The sequence below is a fragment of the Lycorma delicatula genome, chromosome 2, assembly GCF_047948215.1.
Source record: "Lycorma delicatula isolate Av1 chromosome 2, ASM4794821v1, whole genome shotgun sequence".
In the NCBI taxonomy this organism is placed as follows: domain Eukaryota; kingdom Metazoa; phylum Arthropoda; class Insecta; order Hemiptera; family Fulgoridae; genus Lycorma; species Lycorma delicatula.
This window is the reverse complement of record NC_134456.1, coordinates 221,037,738-221,056,021: the sequence shown is the minus strand read 5'-3', so window position 1 is coordinate 221,056,021 and position 18,284 is coordinate 221,037,738. Positions and strand designations below refer to the sequence as shown.

Below are 18,284 nucleotides of genomic sequence, written 5' to 3'. Positions count from 1 at the left end.
TTACTGTTTTTCATGTTCAACTTTATTGGTAATTTTGTCATAGAAAGAAGAGAGATAGATAAATAAACTATTTGACCAATCTTTTACCTCGAGAAAATATGAATAAATTGTTTTTGTTTCATCCTTCCAGGACCAATAGTTTTTTAATTATGGCATTTTTCATAAACCCTTACAATCACAAAACTAAGTGTGTGCTCCGTAACAAAAATGGCTGCCACAAGTAAACTGCTTAAATTAAAAAAAACATAGTTTTATGGTCCTGAAACATGTATGTGTATGTGACGTGTACATGTATGTATATATATATATATATATATATATATATATATATATATATATATATGTGCATGTGTACATGCACATGTGTGTGTGTGTGTGTGTGTATGTGTGTTTAGCTAATTATATAATATAAAATTTATTTAGCCACTCCACAAAGTACAGAATTAAAGAACATTCTTACCATACTTTTTTTTAAATTAAAGCGCTTTCAGGATAAGCCCATCTTCAGAATGTTTTTTTTTTTTTACATTTACACAATAGATAATATGATACGTTAATTTTTATAAAGCATTATAAATATTGTAAAATATTTATAAAATATTTGTTCAATCAATTAAAAAAAAAAATTTTTAAATGTTATAATATTAAAATTTCCTTTAACATGCTATTACATAATTTTTTTATTAATAAATTATAATTTTATAAAAATTATGGTAACAAAAGTTAATAAAAAATATAAAGTTGAAATCCTCTCACATAAAAAGAAAAACTGCAAAAAAAATAGTTGTAAAGAACTCATTTTTTTATTCTTATTACAGCTTATGTTACACAGCACGCACGCACACTGACACATATACAAGCTCACATGCGCACTTTCTTTTTTATTCTACTAGTTTATTTATTTATCTTTTATCAAGGAAAAGGATAAGGGTTGGTTAGTAACCGAAGTCTGTTCTAGTTGAGTTGTCAACTATAGATTTATTCAGTTTCTCAAGTTCTTTCTCTTCTTTCAGTTTGAATTTTCTGGAGTTTGATTTGCTGAATTAACACCAGCCTTTGCAAGTGAAGCAGTGACATATGTTTGACTTTGTAGTTTAATTTTACATCAGCTTTTTTATGCCAGGTCTAGCATATGAGATTTAAAATAGTACTACTATGTCTTTAAGGTCGTATCTGCTGATACAGTACTTAGCTCATTACTACCAACAATCATTGGTTCCTTTTGTAAACTTTTTTCGCACCTACTAAAATGCTTCCAGGTATTTTATTAAATACAAGATTTTCTTCTTGGGCAAGTACACCACTAGATCTTTTTCCCAATCCTGTAATTTAATTGGTTTATTCCAGTTCCCTTTAAGTCGGTTTTCTTCTTTACCTGGTTCTTCATGTCGGTCAATAATTTATTCAGTTGAGTAACTTTGATTTCTTTCCCGGTTGCATGACAGTAATGCTGTGTTATACTGTTCCATGCACTTATTTCTTCCACAAACTTAAGATCTAGATTTTTCAAAACAACAAGTTGTGACAGTAAATTTACTAGCAATTTTCTTCCACCGTTTTCTACTAGCCGTTTCCTTCTTATAATATTCACCATCACCAGATGACATGATAAAATATGAAAATCAAGATGTGACTAAGCTTTAAAATGTAACTACCGTAGTAGAGTCTACAAAATTTTCCAGATTAGGAAAGATATAACTACCTAGGCTTAGCAACTGTTTATTCACATCAAAATTAGCTGATGCTAAATCTAGGCACAAGATACTACTAAGTAGATTCTATATTTTATTCACTTCACCCCATCTTCTTAAATATTAATATAACACATATTCCTAGAATTAAAATCAGGGAAATCTTCATTGTTTTTATAACTTAGCAGTTTAGATTTATACAAATGTAGATTACATTGAGACAAATATAAATTTACACCTACACTAGGAGAGATGTTTCTACTGACAATACACATAGATCCCTATGGCAAGTGGTACATTAATTTGTTGCTTTACACTACCCGTCAATCTTTCTTATGAGGTACAAACAATATTAAAGTCTCTTTCTCTGAGAGTAATGATTTTTCATTATAATGCACGTCTGAATGTCAACCACATCTCAATGGATTTGGCATGCAGATATCCAATGATGAAGGCAATGGAGAACTATTTCATTTCCTTAATAAACCTGGCATGGCACTTGTTATTCTTTTAAATTGCTATGTAATTTTGGAGACCATCAGCGTCTATTGTCACATTGCTTGCAACCTCTTGATTACAGCACCTAATGTACAGGAGAAATCAGGAGCCCCAAGAAAGAAAAAAATTTTTTTGTTACTTAACCAGTGTAATATCAGCAATAAATAATAAGTTAAAATTTTTAATTACCTTTTAAGAACATCAAATAATGGTGAAACTAACTGCTGAACATTAGTTAATTTTTTCTTATCCTGTATTAGTTCCAGTAAACTGATTCCCTTTTGCCATTCTACAGTTTTTAAGAGATTTATTGATGGTAGATGGAGCCTGCAAAAAATAATTATACAGTGTTATTAAAACTACTCTAAAGCCTTTACGGATTAGTATATGAAGTTTATAAGTTTTGAAGTACCAGTTTTAAAAGTATTTTCAATACTTAGATTTAAAAATAAAGCTTTACTGCTACCATACCAAAAAAATCATAAGCAGGTAAGCATGAGGACTAATGCACTCTCAGAGATCTTCCTCACACATTGAAAGTATTGTGCAAAATAATTTATAGGTGAAATAAGGATGTAGTGGATGGTTACTACTTTTATACACATTTGAATACTAGATCGTGAATAACTGTGTTCTTTGGTGGTTGCGTTTCAATTAACCATACATCTCAGGAATGGTCGAACTGAAACTGTACAAGACTACACTTCATTTACACTCATACATATAATCCTCATTCATCCTCTGAAATAATACCTGAATGGTGATTTCTAGAGGCTAAACCAGAAAAAGAAAGGATGGTTACTAGACAATGGCCAGTTTCAATTCAAGAATAAAATAAACTAAAGTGAAGCCATTCATTAATTTTAGACCTTAAAATAACTACTGAAAGCGGGCTTATAAAGAACAACATGACTTATCTAGCATTAGTAGGAATTAGAGAAAAGATACATAATACAGAAAGGGGTAAAATGTATAAAATTTTAAAGAAAATTGGTCTGAAATATATGAAAAGAAGACTTAACGTACAATCTGTACAAGAGAATAAAACTGCAAAATGAAGAAAGGAAACTATCATTCAGAAGGCCGTGAGACAGGGATGTCACATCTACACTATTTCTATGTGTATTTCAATTACTGAAACAATTCAATAATTGAAAGACAGATTTGAGAGATTTGAGGGTGTGGAGTAATTAAGTAAAAAAAACTAAGTAAAACTGTGTGGAGTAACTAAGTAAAACTTAAAAAAAAGAAATTTTAAGATTTGGTGATGATATATGGTATATTTGGCAGAAACTGTAGACGAGTTACAAAAAATTCTAAGTGGTATAGATTTATTGTAAGCGACTAATAGAGAGATTCAGACCAAAAATCTATTAAAATTTCTTGCGAATTAAACAAAGTTAATGAAATAAAAAAAAAAGATAATGAGAAATTAAGTATTAAGAAAGTTGATCATAATCTTATATTAGAATTTTTTGTTTAAGAAGTAAGTGATCAAAAGTAAACTGGCACAAGCTAGGAGAGCTTTGAAGCTGAAAGAACTTTGCTAGGTTTTCTAATTTATTAATTAAAAGAGTTTCTTAAAAATAGAAGTATTGAGTATACGACTTAATGATAGTTAAACATGGACATGTTTAAAAACTGAGGCCTTTGAAATGTGGTATTACAGGAGGATGTTGAAATTAGGTGGGTAAATAAAACATAAATTGAAGATTTATTAGGACAAAAAGTAGAGTAGAAAAATGCCAGCCTAGTAAAGAAACATACTACATGGTCAATCATATACCTACCAAACATCCAAGTTTAGTTAATAAGAGCAAGGTATGAAAGGTAAAAACAGTAGAAGACAAATAATTTCAATTTATAACAAAGCAAACAGCTATGTACTTAGGATGTAGTAATTACTTTCAAGTTAGAAGGTTAACGTAGAATAGAAAGGAATAGAATATACCATGAAGCCAATAAAATGAAAAAAAAATTTATTTTCTTTTTTCATCATAATAGACTTCTGTATTTTTTGTTTTTCAGTTGAAAATAAATCAGGTGAAACAATTTCTTCCTCCTATATAGTAATTTCATTTCCTCCAAGGTTGTACTATGTTACTATATTAAAATTTGTTTTTCAAATTGACTATAATTACTCTGTGTTACATTCATGAATTCCATCATTTATCTTTTTGTCCAGTTTGTCACTTCTAACGCCCCAAAAGTGAAGAATTATAGAGATTATATTGTAATTGACTTCTGAATTGGTTTCAGTATAAAAAAATGCAGATATATATATATATATAATATATTAATCACAATAAGAAACATTTATTTAAAGCTACAGTAATTCAAATTTAAAAAAAACATGAATTGTTTGTTTTTGTCTTTTAAAAGAGATTGATGTTAATCAACCTCAGTGTATAAACGTATTTATTTATACACTGCATAATTATTATACAAACAAAAGACTAGGGAAAGAAGAATTTATATAATGTGTGTAGAATTAAGTACCAGCTGTCAGAATAGAATAAAACAAAAAGAAGGCTCAGATTCCTGCAGTCCATCTCTGTTACGCTTACTTGAAAAAGAAAGAATACAAGAATTGAAGGACAATTTGGAGAGTGAAGTATCTATCAAAGAAGAAAGAATAAAAATTATGAGACTTGTTACTGAAATTTTTCTTTTGTCCAAAACCAAAAATTTATTATAAGAAATCTTTAATGATATAAATTTATTGATAGGAAAGAAGTTCAATTTCAAAATAAATGAGAGCAGAAAAAAAAGGAATGAGGTGCAACAGAAAAGACTATGATGAACTAAATATTAAATTGGGGATCATACAACCTACCAGAAGTTGCAGAATTTTGTTGTAACTGAATATTTTATAAGAGATAACAACAAACAAACTCACAAAACAAACTCAAAATTCCTTCCATTTTAATAGAAATATGATTTGAATATATTTAAGTGTATTTTTTTAGACTTTTAAAATAGTCACACTACAGGTCAATTCCAAAAAAAATTTGTTGATATAAACAAAAGAACAAAATGAATAGATACCAACCATCTTTTCCTAGGCCGCTGTTGGTTTTCTGGAGGAACAACTTTAACATCCCTCATGGAACAAAGAATAGGAATAACACATGATGCATCCAAAACAATCTTTTTTACCATACCTATTACTGCAATATTTGCCTCTCCATTTTCTGATGAAGCATTCATGGTAAGAACTAGGTCTATCATCTTTTGTTTACCATTTTCAGAGAGGCCATCAAATATTTCGTGAGTTATCTGTATAAATTAAAAGAAAGAATAATTAAAATATTCATTAAAAACTATATAGATTTAATTTTATTAATTCTGTAAAAGAAACTTAAAACCACTGCTTCAGTTATACTAATGAAAATTATTTTTTTAAACATATTTTTTTATTTAAAAACTAAAAATTGGCATTTAATAGAAATAAGAAATTACATTATAAAGATGCATGATTTTTTACTTTGTTTATTCTTTGGTGTATTCAGCTCAGTGAAAGCAACGGGATATCATTCATTCCTCATTTTCCTTAAGTGTGACATGGGATGTTATTCTTGAAAATGGCTATGCCATTTTTGAAAGTAATTTTCCCTTGTCTCAATTACCTATAACCATTACAATTAATGCACCTAATTTATATATATGAGGTCTGAAAATAAACTAATCAGACTAGTTTTTTTTTTGGCAGCCAAAGTGACAACACTGTAAAGTTACTAGTAAGTAAACATATGGTTATATGAACAGCTGATTTATATTAAGTATTAATACTTTAGTCTACTGTTGCCACGTGAGACGTAAACAAACTTTTCATTAAACGAGTTTTTGTTGTGCGTTACAAAAATGAACGATACTAATCACAAGCAACATTATGCAATCAAGTTTTGTTTTACACTCTGTGAGAATGCTACTGAAACTTTTTCAAAAATTGAAAAGGACGTATGAAGATGACACTCACGAGTCCAAGTTTTTAGGTGGTTTAAAGCATTTTCAGATGGCCAGGAATCAGTTGCAGATGATCCACGCTCTGGAAGACCGTTAACATCAAAAACTGATGAGAATGTTGAGCGAATCAGAGATTTGATACGGTACGACTGATGATTAATTGTCAGAATGAATGTAGAACAATTAAATTTGAACCACACAGTAATCCATCAAATTTTTTACAAACGAATTGGACATGAAAAAAATTTGTGCAAAATTGGTCCCAAATAACCTCACTGCTCAATAGGGTGGAAGTGTGCTGCGATCTTCTAGGACAAATTGAAACTGATCCTGATTTTCTAAAAAAATGTTTACTGGTGATGAATCTTCGATATTTGAGTACGACCCAGAAACAAAATGTCAGAGCAAGAAGTGGCACACTTCAAACTCACCACATCCCAAAAAAGCAAATCAGAAATCAAAACCATGCTAATTTGTTTCTTCAATAGTAATGGGCACTGTCCATAAGAAGTTTTCGCCTACAGGACAACTTGTAATTCAATATGTTTACTGAGAAATTCTTGATAGACTGCAGAAAAGAATTGCCCGTGTGAGACCAGCCATCAAAGACAACTGAATGTTGCATCATGACAATGCACCTTGTCACTTTGCAGTCTCAATTAATGAGTTTTTGGCAAAGAAAAGCAATCCTGTAGTTCCTCAATCACCTTATTCACCAGACTTGAGTCCCTGCAACCTTTTCCTGTTCCAGACTTTAAAAAAACAGTTCAAAAGACATCATTCTGAAACAGTAGAAAAAATTTTTAAAAATGTAACCGACCATCCGAAGGATATTCCGGTTTCTGTGCTCCAACACTGCTGTGAAGAGTGGGAAAACAGTTTGAAGCGTTGCTTCCCAGGGGAAATATTTCAAAGGTGATAGAGTCCTTTTATATAACTGGATTGTAAATAAAAAGTTCTCCTGAACCAGTCTCATTACTTTATTTACAGACCTCATGTATACACACACACGCGCACATGCAGAGAGACACTGTATGAAATAAAATTCATAGCCTGAGAACATTAAAAATACAAAATAAATAAAAATACGTATTATTATGTTCAATCAATATAGTCCTCCAACTACATGTCTACATTGCTTAAACAACAAACTGAACATCAAAAAGAAATACTTCTTTTGGAATCAGCTTAAGTTCACTAGTCATATTTTTCTGGATTGATGACACCCAAAAATTATATCACCATTTATATTATAGAAAATAAAAGGTTTCCTGATGCTAAACCTGGCAAGCAGAATGGATAGGATAACATAGTGATTTCTCAGGCTGTCATATATGAGGAAGTAACCAGAAAATATGATGGTGCATTGTCATACAAAAGAAACCAGAACTCATTTTCTGCTAACTCAGGTGCAACACAATGAATTAGAGTAGTCAATTGCACGTTTATTTTTTATAAAACTTACAGTCTAATTTTATGTCATTAACTAATGATGAATGAAACGTCTTTGGTGCCAAAAACTGCAATCATCATTGTTTTCATTCACAATTTCTGCAGTCTCACTTTCTAGGGTTTCAGTTTCATTAGATTCATCAAGTTGCACGTTAAGACATTTTTTGTTGTTGGATCATAAATGAAGAACAATTTTTATCACCCATTCTAACCCAATTTATAGGGTTTCTATCATCATTGACCACTTAACTGATTTAGCAGAAAAAGCAGCACAGTGAAGTTTTTTCAGTGTTAACAAATAATAAGGCATAAAAGATGCACATTATTTTTTTATTTTTAGCTAAAATTTGATGCAGTCCCTCTGTATTAATCCCTGTCATTTCTTTAACATCTGAACACTCAAAATTCAACTTTCAGCCAAAATGTTTTAAATTACTTCTGACAATTTTTGTGTTCAAGAAGAAGAGAGCTATAGTTGGATATTTGAAGTGATATCAACAATCAAAAATAAAAACAAACAATACAATCCATATTAACACCAAAAATTCATAAGATGAGATAGTCTCGTTGGACTTCTTGCTGTTTATATAATTAATAGTTTACCTAATAATAGTATATAACATCTAATGTGATCATTTTTCTTCAGTTTAACCTTAATAACAATCTGATGCCATTATGATTTTTCTATAATGAACAAGTAGTTTAAATTAAAATTAATGGTCTAGAACTAAATTCAGAAAAAAAAACACATTTAATACTTTTATATTAATTGCATTCTAAATCTTCTTAATTTATTCTATCCTTAATAGAATAAAACTTCATTAATAACAACCTTCTTGGGACAATGATACTTTGCTGGCAAACAGCCTAATTCTAAACCATCCATTAAAATAAATCTTGTGTCTTTCCATTTACAATTAGTTTTGTGGCATTTGAGGCGGTCAATTATACATAAAATTATTCTTTAATTAAATATATAATAAATCCCAACTCCATGACAAAGTGTTAATATTTCTTACTTTCATCCAGAAGATTCTGGACTCAAATCTCAGTAAGACCTGGCAATTTTCAAACACTCCAAAAATTCATTCTGCATATAAAAAAAGGTAATTATAACTGGGCATCAGTTTGTAATTGACAGTTTGAATAAATGAATAACCTTCAAGAGAAATTTTAAAAATAATCATATAAGATCTTTAAAATACTAAAGGAAATCATTAAATCAGTGTTTCTCAACCTTTCGGCATTTGTGACCAAATTTTCAATCATAATTTTCATCGCGTCCCCCTCTCATACAATAACAATGTGTAAAATAATAATGTATTTTGACACTAAAGCTACACTACGACCTTAATTACAAGCCTTAAAAATTATAAAAATAAGTAAATTTATTGATATTTGGCTACACTGAACCGCGGCATTGACAAAACCAGAATCAATGCCTCTCTATTGTTCTCTGCCTTATGTCCACCATACTGGATATTCTCACAGCTTCCCGAGAAGTTCCAATTTGTCTTGAACATTCTCTGAGATGTCTGCGCAAATGCATGTAAATTCTACATGTCATTCAATTCCAGCTAGTATCAGTCGAGTCAATCCTTCTATCGCTAAAATTGTTATACAAAGAAACTGAATACTATTCTTTACTCTTAAACTTCTCTAAAACATAATTCTTTGCTCAAAACAGAGAAAAAATATTTAATAAATTAAGTCATGTAAAAACTTGAAAAAAATGATAAAACTTCACTCACCATGGAGTTTTTCTCTAAAAGCCCTGTGGTTCATCTATCAAAGATTGTCTTTTCTTGTCTTATACGTTAGAAAATATTTTTTTTCCTCTTTAGGTGTAAGAACCAAAATACAGGTTATTTTGTTCATGTGTAATTTTTAGGGCCATAAAATATCATAGTTGCCAGTACTTTTTCAGAGTAACATTATTTATTTACTAAACTATTTATTTTATAAAATAACTATTTATTACTTTGTAATTGGAACAAAATATAACAAACAACTGGTTTAAAAAAAACAAGCAAGCTACTCAATCATTCATTAACAGCAACAATTGCTTACAGTAACATTATTTTGTTGTTTATTATTTTATAATTGAAACAGCCCTGTGGCGAGTGAATTTTTGTAATTTTCTTCAAGTTTTTGCACAACTTAATTTTTTAAATATTTTTTCTCTGTATTTAAAACAAAGTATTGTGCTTTAAAAGAAGTCTGAGAGTAGTAAATAGTCTTCAGTTTCTTTGTATATAAATGTTTTTCAGATTCAGGGTAAGTAATTGTTTTTTGAAAGGTACCTTCACACTGTAATGTTAGTCAGGGGTTTGTAATTAACCACAATTTTTTTTATATCATTCTGTATTTGTTGGCATTCAGGACAAAGAACTATTTTTTGGTCTCTTTTCAACTAAAAATTTTCTTTTTGAGAAGTAAAGAGATTCACACTCCTTATGAAAATATTTTTGGTGGTTGTGATATCAGTTATTTTTATTATATGTTGTTGATTATTTCTTTTTCTCTAAGAAAGATACACAGGTATCTCTTGAATTTCTTCAACATACATTTTTCTTCATGAATACTTAAATTGTCTACACCAATATAATCCAATATGTTTTCTCCTTTAACAATATAAACAAGACCGGTCTGCATACTCTGTCCATTATGAGATACTGCTGCAATTAAATGATATGAATTGTATCAATAATAGAGAATAATAGAAAAAAATATAAATATTTTAATTTTAAACGCATCTCTATTTTGCTTAATCTGCCCAGTTTTAATATAGTTAATCAAAACAGAAATTATCCCGAGGTAACCTAAGTCTATTATTTCCATATAACTGGAAATTACCTTAAAATAAATCAGTCGGCCATAATCATCTGTAATTTTACTGTGTTAACCCTTCAACATAATAATACACAAAAAATATGATATTGATATTTTTTTTTTTTAATTAATAATTATTATTCATTAACATTATTATATTATATTTATATGTATAATTTATTAAACAGTTTTTTATTAATAACCTTTTGAAACATATCGTAAAATTTTCTGAACCCTGAGAGCTTGCACCATCTGACAAAATATAAATGAAACATACGTCTCCTTGCAGAGTCAGAGAATAAAAATTGTAGTTTCATTTTGTTTGATGAGAAAAAAGTAAACCAAGTGACTGTAGCTTACACCATCTGACAAAATGTAGCCTGCTTATGATGAATAAAAATAAAAATGATAGTTTCATTTTACATAAAAGAAGAGAAAAGAGTAAAAACATGTGAACCCGTCAATGAATATTTAATACTGAAAGTAGCTTTTATCTAAAGAAAAGTACATAACAAAGCAGTATTACCGGTTATCACGTTAGTGTATGTTTTCTTAGTGAACAAAAAGTCATGACCTTTCATAAGAAGTTTAACATTTAAGAAAAAGAATCCATGCTTATCATTTTCTTGTTTTTTCTTTCTTGTGTTTGTATTTGAGACTCACTTGACTCCCAAACAGGGAGTCTTGATTCTACAAGTACTGTCAGTACGACTGGATTGTTAGTATAATCTACATAGATGGTTTTCTCAATTTAAAAACCTACAGTTAGGAAACATTTTGCTAAGACATTCTTGAACTGCAGTCTAACAGAGAGTTAACATAATTGTACTACAATCTATAATGAAAAACCTGTACAGTTTATTTATATACTCTCATGTTATAATCTATTTAATATGACTGACAGTTTTTTGATTTAATCAATAAAACATAATTTAAAAGAAATTGCACCATCTATATACCTTCTTCAAAAATAAAACTGCAGGTGTTATCTTGTCTGCTCCAATAAGAATACGTCCATCATGCAATTTCATACATTTTTCAGCTAGACTCCATATGTCATCATCTTCAAAAATAGAAACTATGGATGGATCAATTCTATTAACCACACTTTCAACAATACTCTTCTGATCTTCTGAAATATTCTGCAAATCTAAAATATCAGTGGCTAGTGGAACCAATTTCTTCAAAATTTCCTGAAACAAATTATTAAGGTGTCAAAATAAATAATGATCCTTTCACCCTTCATTTAAAAAGAATGCAACTGCCTTATCTGCCTAATTCAATTTTAGTCCACAACATCAAAAATGAAAGGCTTCAACATTTTTATTTTAAGTTAATCTTCAGTCTTCAATTTTTATTACAACATTCAAATAAATTATAAAAGTAATTAAAGTATTTAATATATATATATATATATATATATATAAATAAACAGGGTGTCCCATATAAAACGCAACCCATCAATCACTCATCCATGAAATTTCAAAAGTCAAGCTTACTTCCCTATTCGTTACTGAAATGGACTCGTCCAACATCTGGACATCGCAGCGACGCAGTAGAACACTACCGATAGTAACAACAATGCAATCATAACGTTCAGTGTATTGCTAGAGGCAAGATGGTGTTTTCGCTAGATGAACGTGTTTTCATTGTTGAGTCGTACTTAAGTACGAAATCAGTGGTTGCAGTGCAAGATTTGTTTCGCCATAAATACCCAAATAAACCAGCTCCTAACAAAACATCAGTATTAAGGTTTAGTCGCAAAATTTAGAGAGACTGGTTCTGTTAATAACAAGGAACACAAAAGATCTGCGTCAGTGTTGAATACAGATACAGTCACTGAAATCAAAGACCGATTACTCGCCTCGCCAAATAAAGCGACCAAACAATTATAATTACGACCTTATTACATTCTAACGGTTCATCAACTTCTTGAGCCCGACAAAGAAAAACGGCTACAATATTGTCAACGGTTCTGTCGATTTTTGCGTGAGGGAATTAATGTTATGGATTCATTATTTTTCACAAATGAAGCACGATTTCATTTGGATGACTACGTAAACAGCCAAAACAGTCGAATTTGCAGTGCTGAAAATCCCCATGTTTATCACGAAAAACAATTACACCCGCAGAAGTTGGATATGTGGTGCCCGATATCGAGGAAGAAAATAATCGGTCCTATTTTTTTCAAGTACACCATTAATGCAGAACGATATCAGGATATTTTATTTCAGTTCATTGCACTCTTGGAAGAAGAAGACAGACACTGCTGGCTACAACATGACGGTGCGACATCACACTACGCAGGTTCAACTTCTGATTTCGTTGAGGAATTTTTTGGTAATCGTGTTATCGGTCGAGGCTTGTGGCCACCAAGATCTCCAGATTTGACTGTGGCGGATTTTTTTCTATTGGGTTACCTCAGAGAAAAAGCCTACAGCAACAAACCACGAATACTTGAAAGTCAATATTGAACAAGCTGTATTAAATATCCAGCCACAAACTTTGAAAGAAGTTGCAAGAAACGCTGTAAAAAGAATTGAAGCTTGTATTCAAGAAGATGGCGGCCACTTCCAACATTTACTCTAAATGTAAGGTAATGGATGGTAATAATAAAAATTACATTTACATTTACACATGCCTTTTTATTATTTCAATACCTACCAATATAAGGTTGGGTTGCGTTTTATATGGTACATCCTGTATATATATTGATTTTTTTTAAAATCAATTCTTTTAAGAATCATACTCCTCTGTATTATAGAAAAGTATATTTATTTTTATTTTATTAGATCAACCAAAGTAAAGAATAAATAAAGTATGATGACTTACTAAATTCCAGTACATATATGCAGGAGCACTTTCGCGATTTACTTGAATCATCAGCTCGAATTATTCATCTCAAATTACATTACAAACTTCATAACAACATGCATTTATTTATTTTATTTAAAATTTAAAACCTTTAAACTTTTTATTTTTTAAACTTTTTTTCAGTTAAATGAAAACTATATTTAAAAATAGCATTAATTAAAATTAACATTAAAAATTAAATTAAAATTGAAATTCAAATTAACATCAAATAATTTTAAGTAAAGCAATTTGCATGTTATCAACTTAACTGAACTTACTTTACTATAATTATTAAGTTCAGTTAAATGGACAACATGCATAATTGCTATACTTAAAATTATTTTTATTTGATTTTACTTCAAATTTTTAATTTTAATTTGTTTTGATGCCTTGACATCAAATATTTTTTTACAATTTAATTTTTAATGTTAATTTTAATTAATTTTATTTTTAAATTTTGTTTTAACTGAAAAAAGTTTAAAATAAAAAGATTAAAGGTTTTAAATTTTAAATAAAATAAATAAATACATGTTATGTTATTATATCTTATAAAGTTTGTAATGCAATTTGAGATGAATATATAATGCAGCTGATGATGCAAGTAAATTGCGAATGCGCTCCTGCATATATGTAGTGGAATAAGGTAAATAATCCTACTTTATTTATTCTGTACTTTGGTTGATCTAATAAAATAAAAATACATATGTATATACAACCTACAGAGAGGACATGTACAACCCATAGTGCAACAAACACATGTTAAATGTTAATTACATAGTAAAAGTACAATTAACTTCTGAGTTTTTCTTACTCTAAACAAAATTTTATTAAAATGTTACTTACAACAGAATTAACATAAGCAAGCAGTTGAAGCAATGATGCAACTACATGTGTAGGGGTAGTAGAATCAGTTACAATTGAAAATAAAACTTCGCAAACTTTATCCATAGCCTGCCTCAAACTTGGAGAATGACAAGACTGAACATCAGGATCCGGAGACAACAGCATATACATAGCAACACATGCTTGACTAAAACAATTTTTTTCTTTTTTTAATTTGACACATATTCATTTAAAAACATCTAATATAAAAATATTCTTTAAAATCTAAACTAAAATAAATATATATTTTAAATAAAAGGATTTATTCAGCACTTCCATGCTCCAGTTTGGAACATTAACGCGTCAAAATGAGCCAGGGCAAAACTAAACATCAAAACACCATTTCAACTTGAAAAAAAGACTCAACAACAAACTAAGAACATTGGGAATCGGTGCAAAAAACTACTACACAAAAAATTATATAAAGCAATATTCCTCAGTTAAAATTGTATAGTCTGACTAACAAAACAAAAAAATGGATTATATCAAACTATTTGTCTCTAATAAAAAAAAAAAAACAATCTCAGAATAAAATGAAGGCTTTTAAACATTGAAAGAGTTTCTACTAATATTTTGAGAATTTACATAACCAAAGAGATGAAATCATGGTTCATCATTTATGCTGTGCTATGTAATCGAATACTGGCAAATTTTTTTTTCTTTAAAAAAAACTGATTCATTACATGAGCTGAAACCTTGTACATGATATAAAAATAATGTAGCATATAAAAATTCAAAGCCTAAACAGAATTTGAACTTTAGAGCTCCAAATAAAAGGTTACAATCCTACCAATCTATAACAGAAATCAGCAATTTAGTTTAAAAGCAAGTAACAGAAACTAATGTGCTTTGTCTTCCCTGGCGCCTTCAGCCCTTTTTCATGTTATACAATAACAATTTAAAGGTATGCTTAAAAATTAAGAATATTTTTGAAAGAATGTTTTGCATATTTGTTTAAAATTGTTCGCAGATTCTTTTTTACACCATTTTGAGACCATATACTATAAACAGCTTTTTGTAGTAGCTCTAGGAGCAGAGAATAAAAAACAATTTTTTGACAAAAATCTATATAACCCTCCACTAAAGAGATCTTCTGTTGTAAAGAATAAAATATTAAAGAAAACAGAAAAACACAATGCATATTCAAGTTCTTTCAGTAGAGCACAACAGACTGATACTGTTACCCAAAACTAACCGAGTAACAATTATTCTGAAATACCATTTCTCTTAAATGATTAATTTACTTTAATCATCATAAAATAATATGTGAAAGTGAAATAATATTACAAAGAATTTGATCTGATTATATTTGTAGTAATGATAAGTACAAAATAAGGACTTAAATTCAGTTAGATACTGTATCAACCAGTCACTATTTAACCAATTTTCCAGAAACTTTTTTCTGGGCCTTTTCAATGCTATTATGGTTAAAGTTTTCTGTAAAATAAAAGAACTGAAAAAAAATGACACAAATAGAATAACTAGAAGCAGGATAATAATTTAATTCTACACTTCAAGAATATGGTATCTAATCATATACTAATGTCTAGTCTAATGAAACAAAACAGAATATAGAATATAACATAATATCTCATTTAATCACGTTCAAGAATATGGTATATTCAGTTTAACCTAATAAATAAAAAAATATCAATACAGATATTTTTTAGTATTATTAGATAATAACTTAATAAAATGTCCGCTTAAAAAGCACTATAATCCAATGGAGCTTAAATTTCTATATACACAGAAACAAATACAGAATTAGTTTTTACTAATTGCCTTCTCTTTCACCTTTCTAGCATGTTTTTGAACAGGTTTGGCGATCGAAGAGCCCTTACTTTCTGCCATCTTCTGATCGCTACTGAAAAAACTACTAAACCGCTGTCATGTTCCTTCCACCTAATAAAATAGAAAAGGGAACAAACAAGGTACATTCCATACACAAACGGAGTAAAAAAAAACTACTTTCCACCAGCACACCAGGGTCAGCACTACAGAAGTGACAGTGCTCTCTCTCTCTCCCACCCTCACGTGCAGCTTTCTATGTGCGCATGCACACAACAGTCAAACATCACGCTGCTGGAACTGTGAAGCAGACAGTTCCATACAAAGAGTTTTGCAAAAAAAGGACTCATTATATTAAATGTTATCAATAATATCAAGTGGAAATAGAGGGTGCTGCAGTTTTGCAGTGCCTATACGTGAACCACCACTGCTTAAGGCTATTGCATAGGTACAGGTAAAAATAGAACTTCTATAATAGCTACATATTCATATGCCATCCCAGTAAGACCTACTTAGACAGCTACTGGCTCTTCAAAACTGCAGACTAAGCCAATGAAGCATAAGATCTACTTCTCATGGTCTGATCCTGTCGCTCTCAGAAAATAAAGGTAGTTTACTATCAACAGAATAATGGAATACAATAAACCACTTATATCTAAAGTTGCAGTAATAAGAAAAACTACTTACTTTGAATCACAAGATATTTCCTCATCCCACAAAATAAGTTCTTTAACAAAGTCAACAAATGGTGGATAGATATTTGACAAATGTGAATTAATATCAGCCATTATTTCAAGCGCAAGGTGTCGTGCTTCTTCCACCGGTGAAGACAAACCAATCAACAGTGTAGGTAGAAGAATATTGGTTGAACTAAGTTCAACAGTCCAATTAAAATCCTTGATTTTCTTAATATTTTGCAAATGTGATTCTAATTCACTGAAGCAATCAAGTGAAAGAGCTGGACTTCTCACAATTACATTACATAAAAATTTACAATAATCTTCAGATTTCTTAAAATATTCCTGAAAACAAAGAATTTGGTATTTTTTAAATACTTTAATACTTTCTGCTGATAAAAAAAAAGGTACATAAAAATCAAGAAATTTTTACTCCAGATTAAATAGTATAGTACTAAAAACTATAATTCCATTACAAACAATAATGCAATGAAGGTTGTATGTTCCAGATGCAATACAATACTGACTTTAAACTTTTGTTAATGACTTTAAAAGAAAAATGCATCACCATCTTCCACAGTAAGTCAAAAGTGCCCAATTCATTTACATTTCTGGAATTTTGTCAATGTGAGAAGTATCATAAATGTTAAACTATTTTTCATGAAAAATCTGTTAAAACATCTATGGTACCAAGTCAAAAGTAAAGTGAAACTTAAAAACTAACTAAACTAGTTTACTTACTTTTATTTGTATTTATATAAAATGCTTATTTTTCAACAAAATTCCCTACTACTTCTATACACTTAGTCCCATCTTTTAATAATCTTTTGAAATCTTTGCTAAAAGAAACATTTTGGTATGATGCATAATTAATTTTGCACTGCTCCCATGATTCTTCATCAAAACAAAAATGATAGAGGGTACATAGAGGGTACCACTTTTGTTCTGTGAATGGACAAATATCATCCTTTAGTGACCCTAAAAAACGAAAATCATTTTGAGTCGGATAAAAATCCATGGCAGGTGGGTCCAGCACCTCAAAATCATTAGTTTTAAATTGATTTTTGAACACAACCGCAAACAACGAAACAATACTTCCAATAAACAAATTATATGAGTTATGATTTACAGTATAACAGTCGATATAGGAAGACATGTGATTAGGTAAAAAATAAATATTTCCCTATACTTTTAAAATTTTCCTTGTAATTGAATCTGAACCTTTAGAGACTCAAAAATCATTTTTTCACTTCCACATTAACATGTTTTATCAGTTGATGATGTAGGATTGCCAGAAATAGTCATTAATAAACATATTTTCTATGAGCCTGTTCTGATACACTTCATACTACTTTCATAATTACATTAACATTATGTAACCAAAAGAACATTTCACTACAAAAATTTTACAATTTCTGGCACCTTTGATTGTCTTATTTAAGAAATTATAATTATAAACATTTAAATTATTAACTGATAAGGGGTTCAGCTAGCACTGTATTATTCTAATCAATTTTCCATGTATAGTTTAAAGAATGTTTACCAGAAAAATGTATTATTTCACAAGCACAACCACTTGGGTATTACGAGGTATTAGCCTTTATACTTATCAGGATGAAAACAGCCGTTTCACCTTTGAAAAACT

At 29.6% G+C, this 18,284-nt stretch overlaps 1 protein-coding gene across 2 annotated transcripts in view; it reads right to left on the bottom strand.

The window, feature by feature from the left end:
* Nucleotides 1-18,284, bottom strand: part of l(2)k09022 (HEAT repeat containing 1 homolog l(2)k09022) — a 97,364-nt gene that overhangs the window by 37,593 nt on the left and 41,487 nt on the right. For both annotated transcript variants that reach the window (XM_075357218.1, XM_075357219.1), the window contains exons 11-15: nt 16,650-16,984; nt 14,136-14,322; nt 11,399-11,632; nt 5,242-5,468; nt 2,379-2,516 (exon numbers count right to left, since the gene is read on the bottom strand). In XM_075357218.1, coding sequence (XP_075213333.1) covers nt 2,379-2,516; nt 5,242-5,468; nt 11,399-11,632; nt 14,136-14,322; nt 16,650-16,984 — 1,121 coding nt within the window. The remainder of the gene's footprint in view (nt 1-2,378; nt 2,517-5,241; nt 5,469-11,398; nt 11,633-14,135; nt 14,323-16,649; nt 16,985-18,284) is intronic.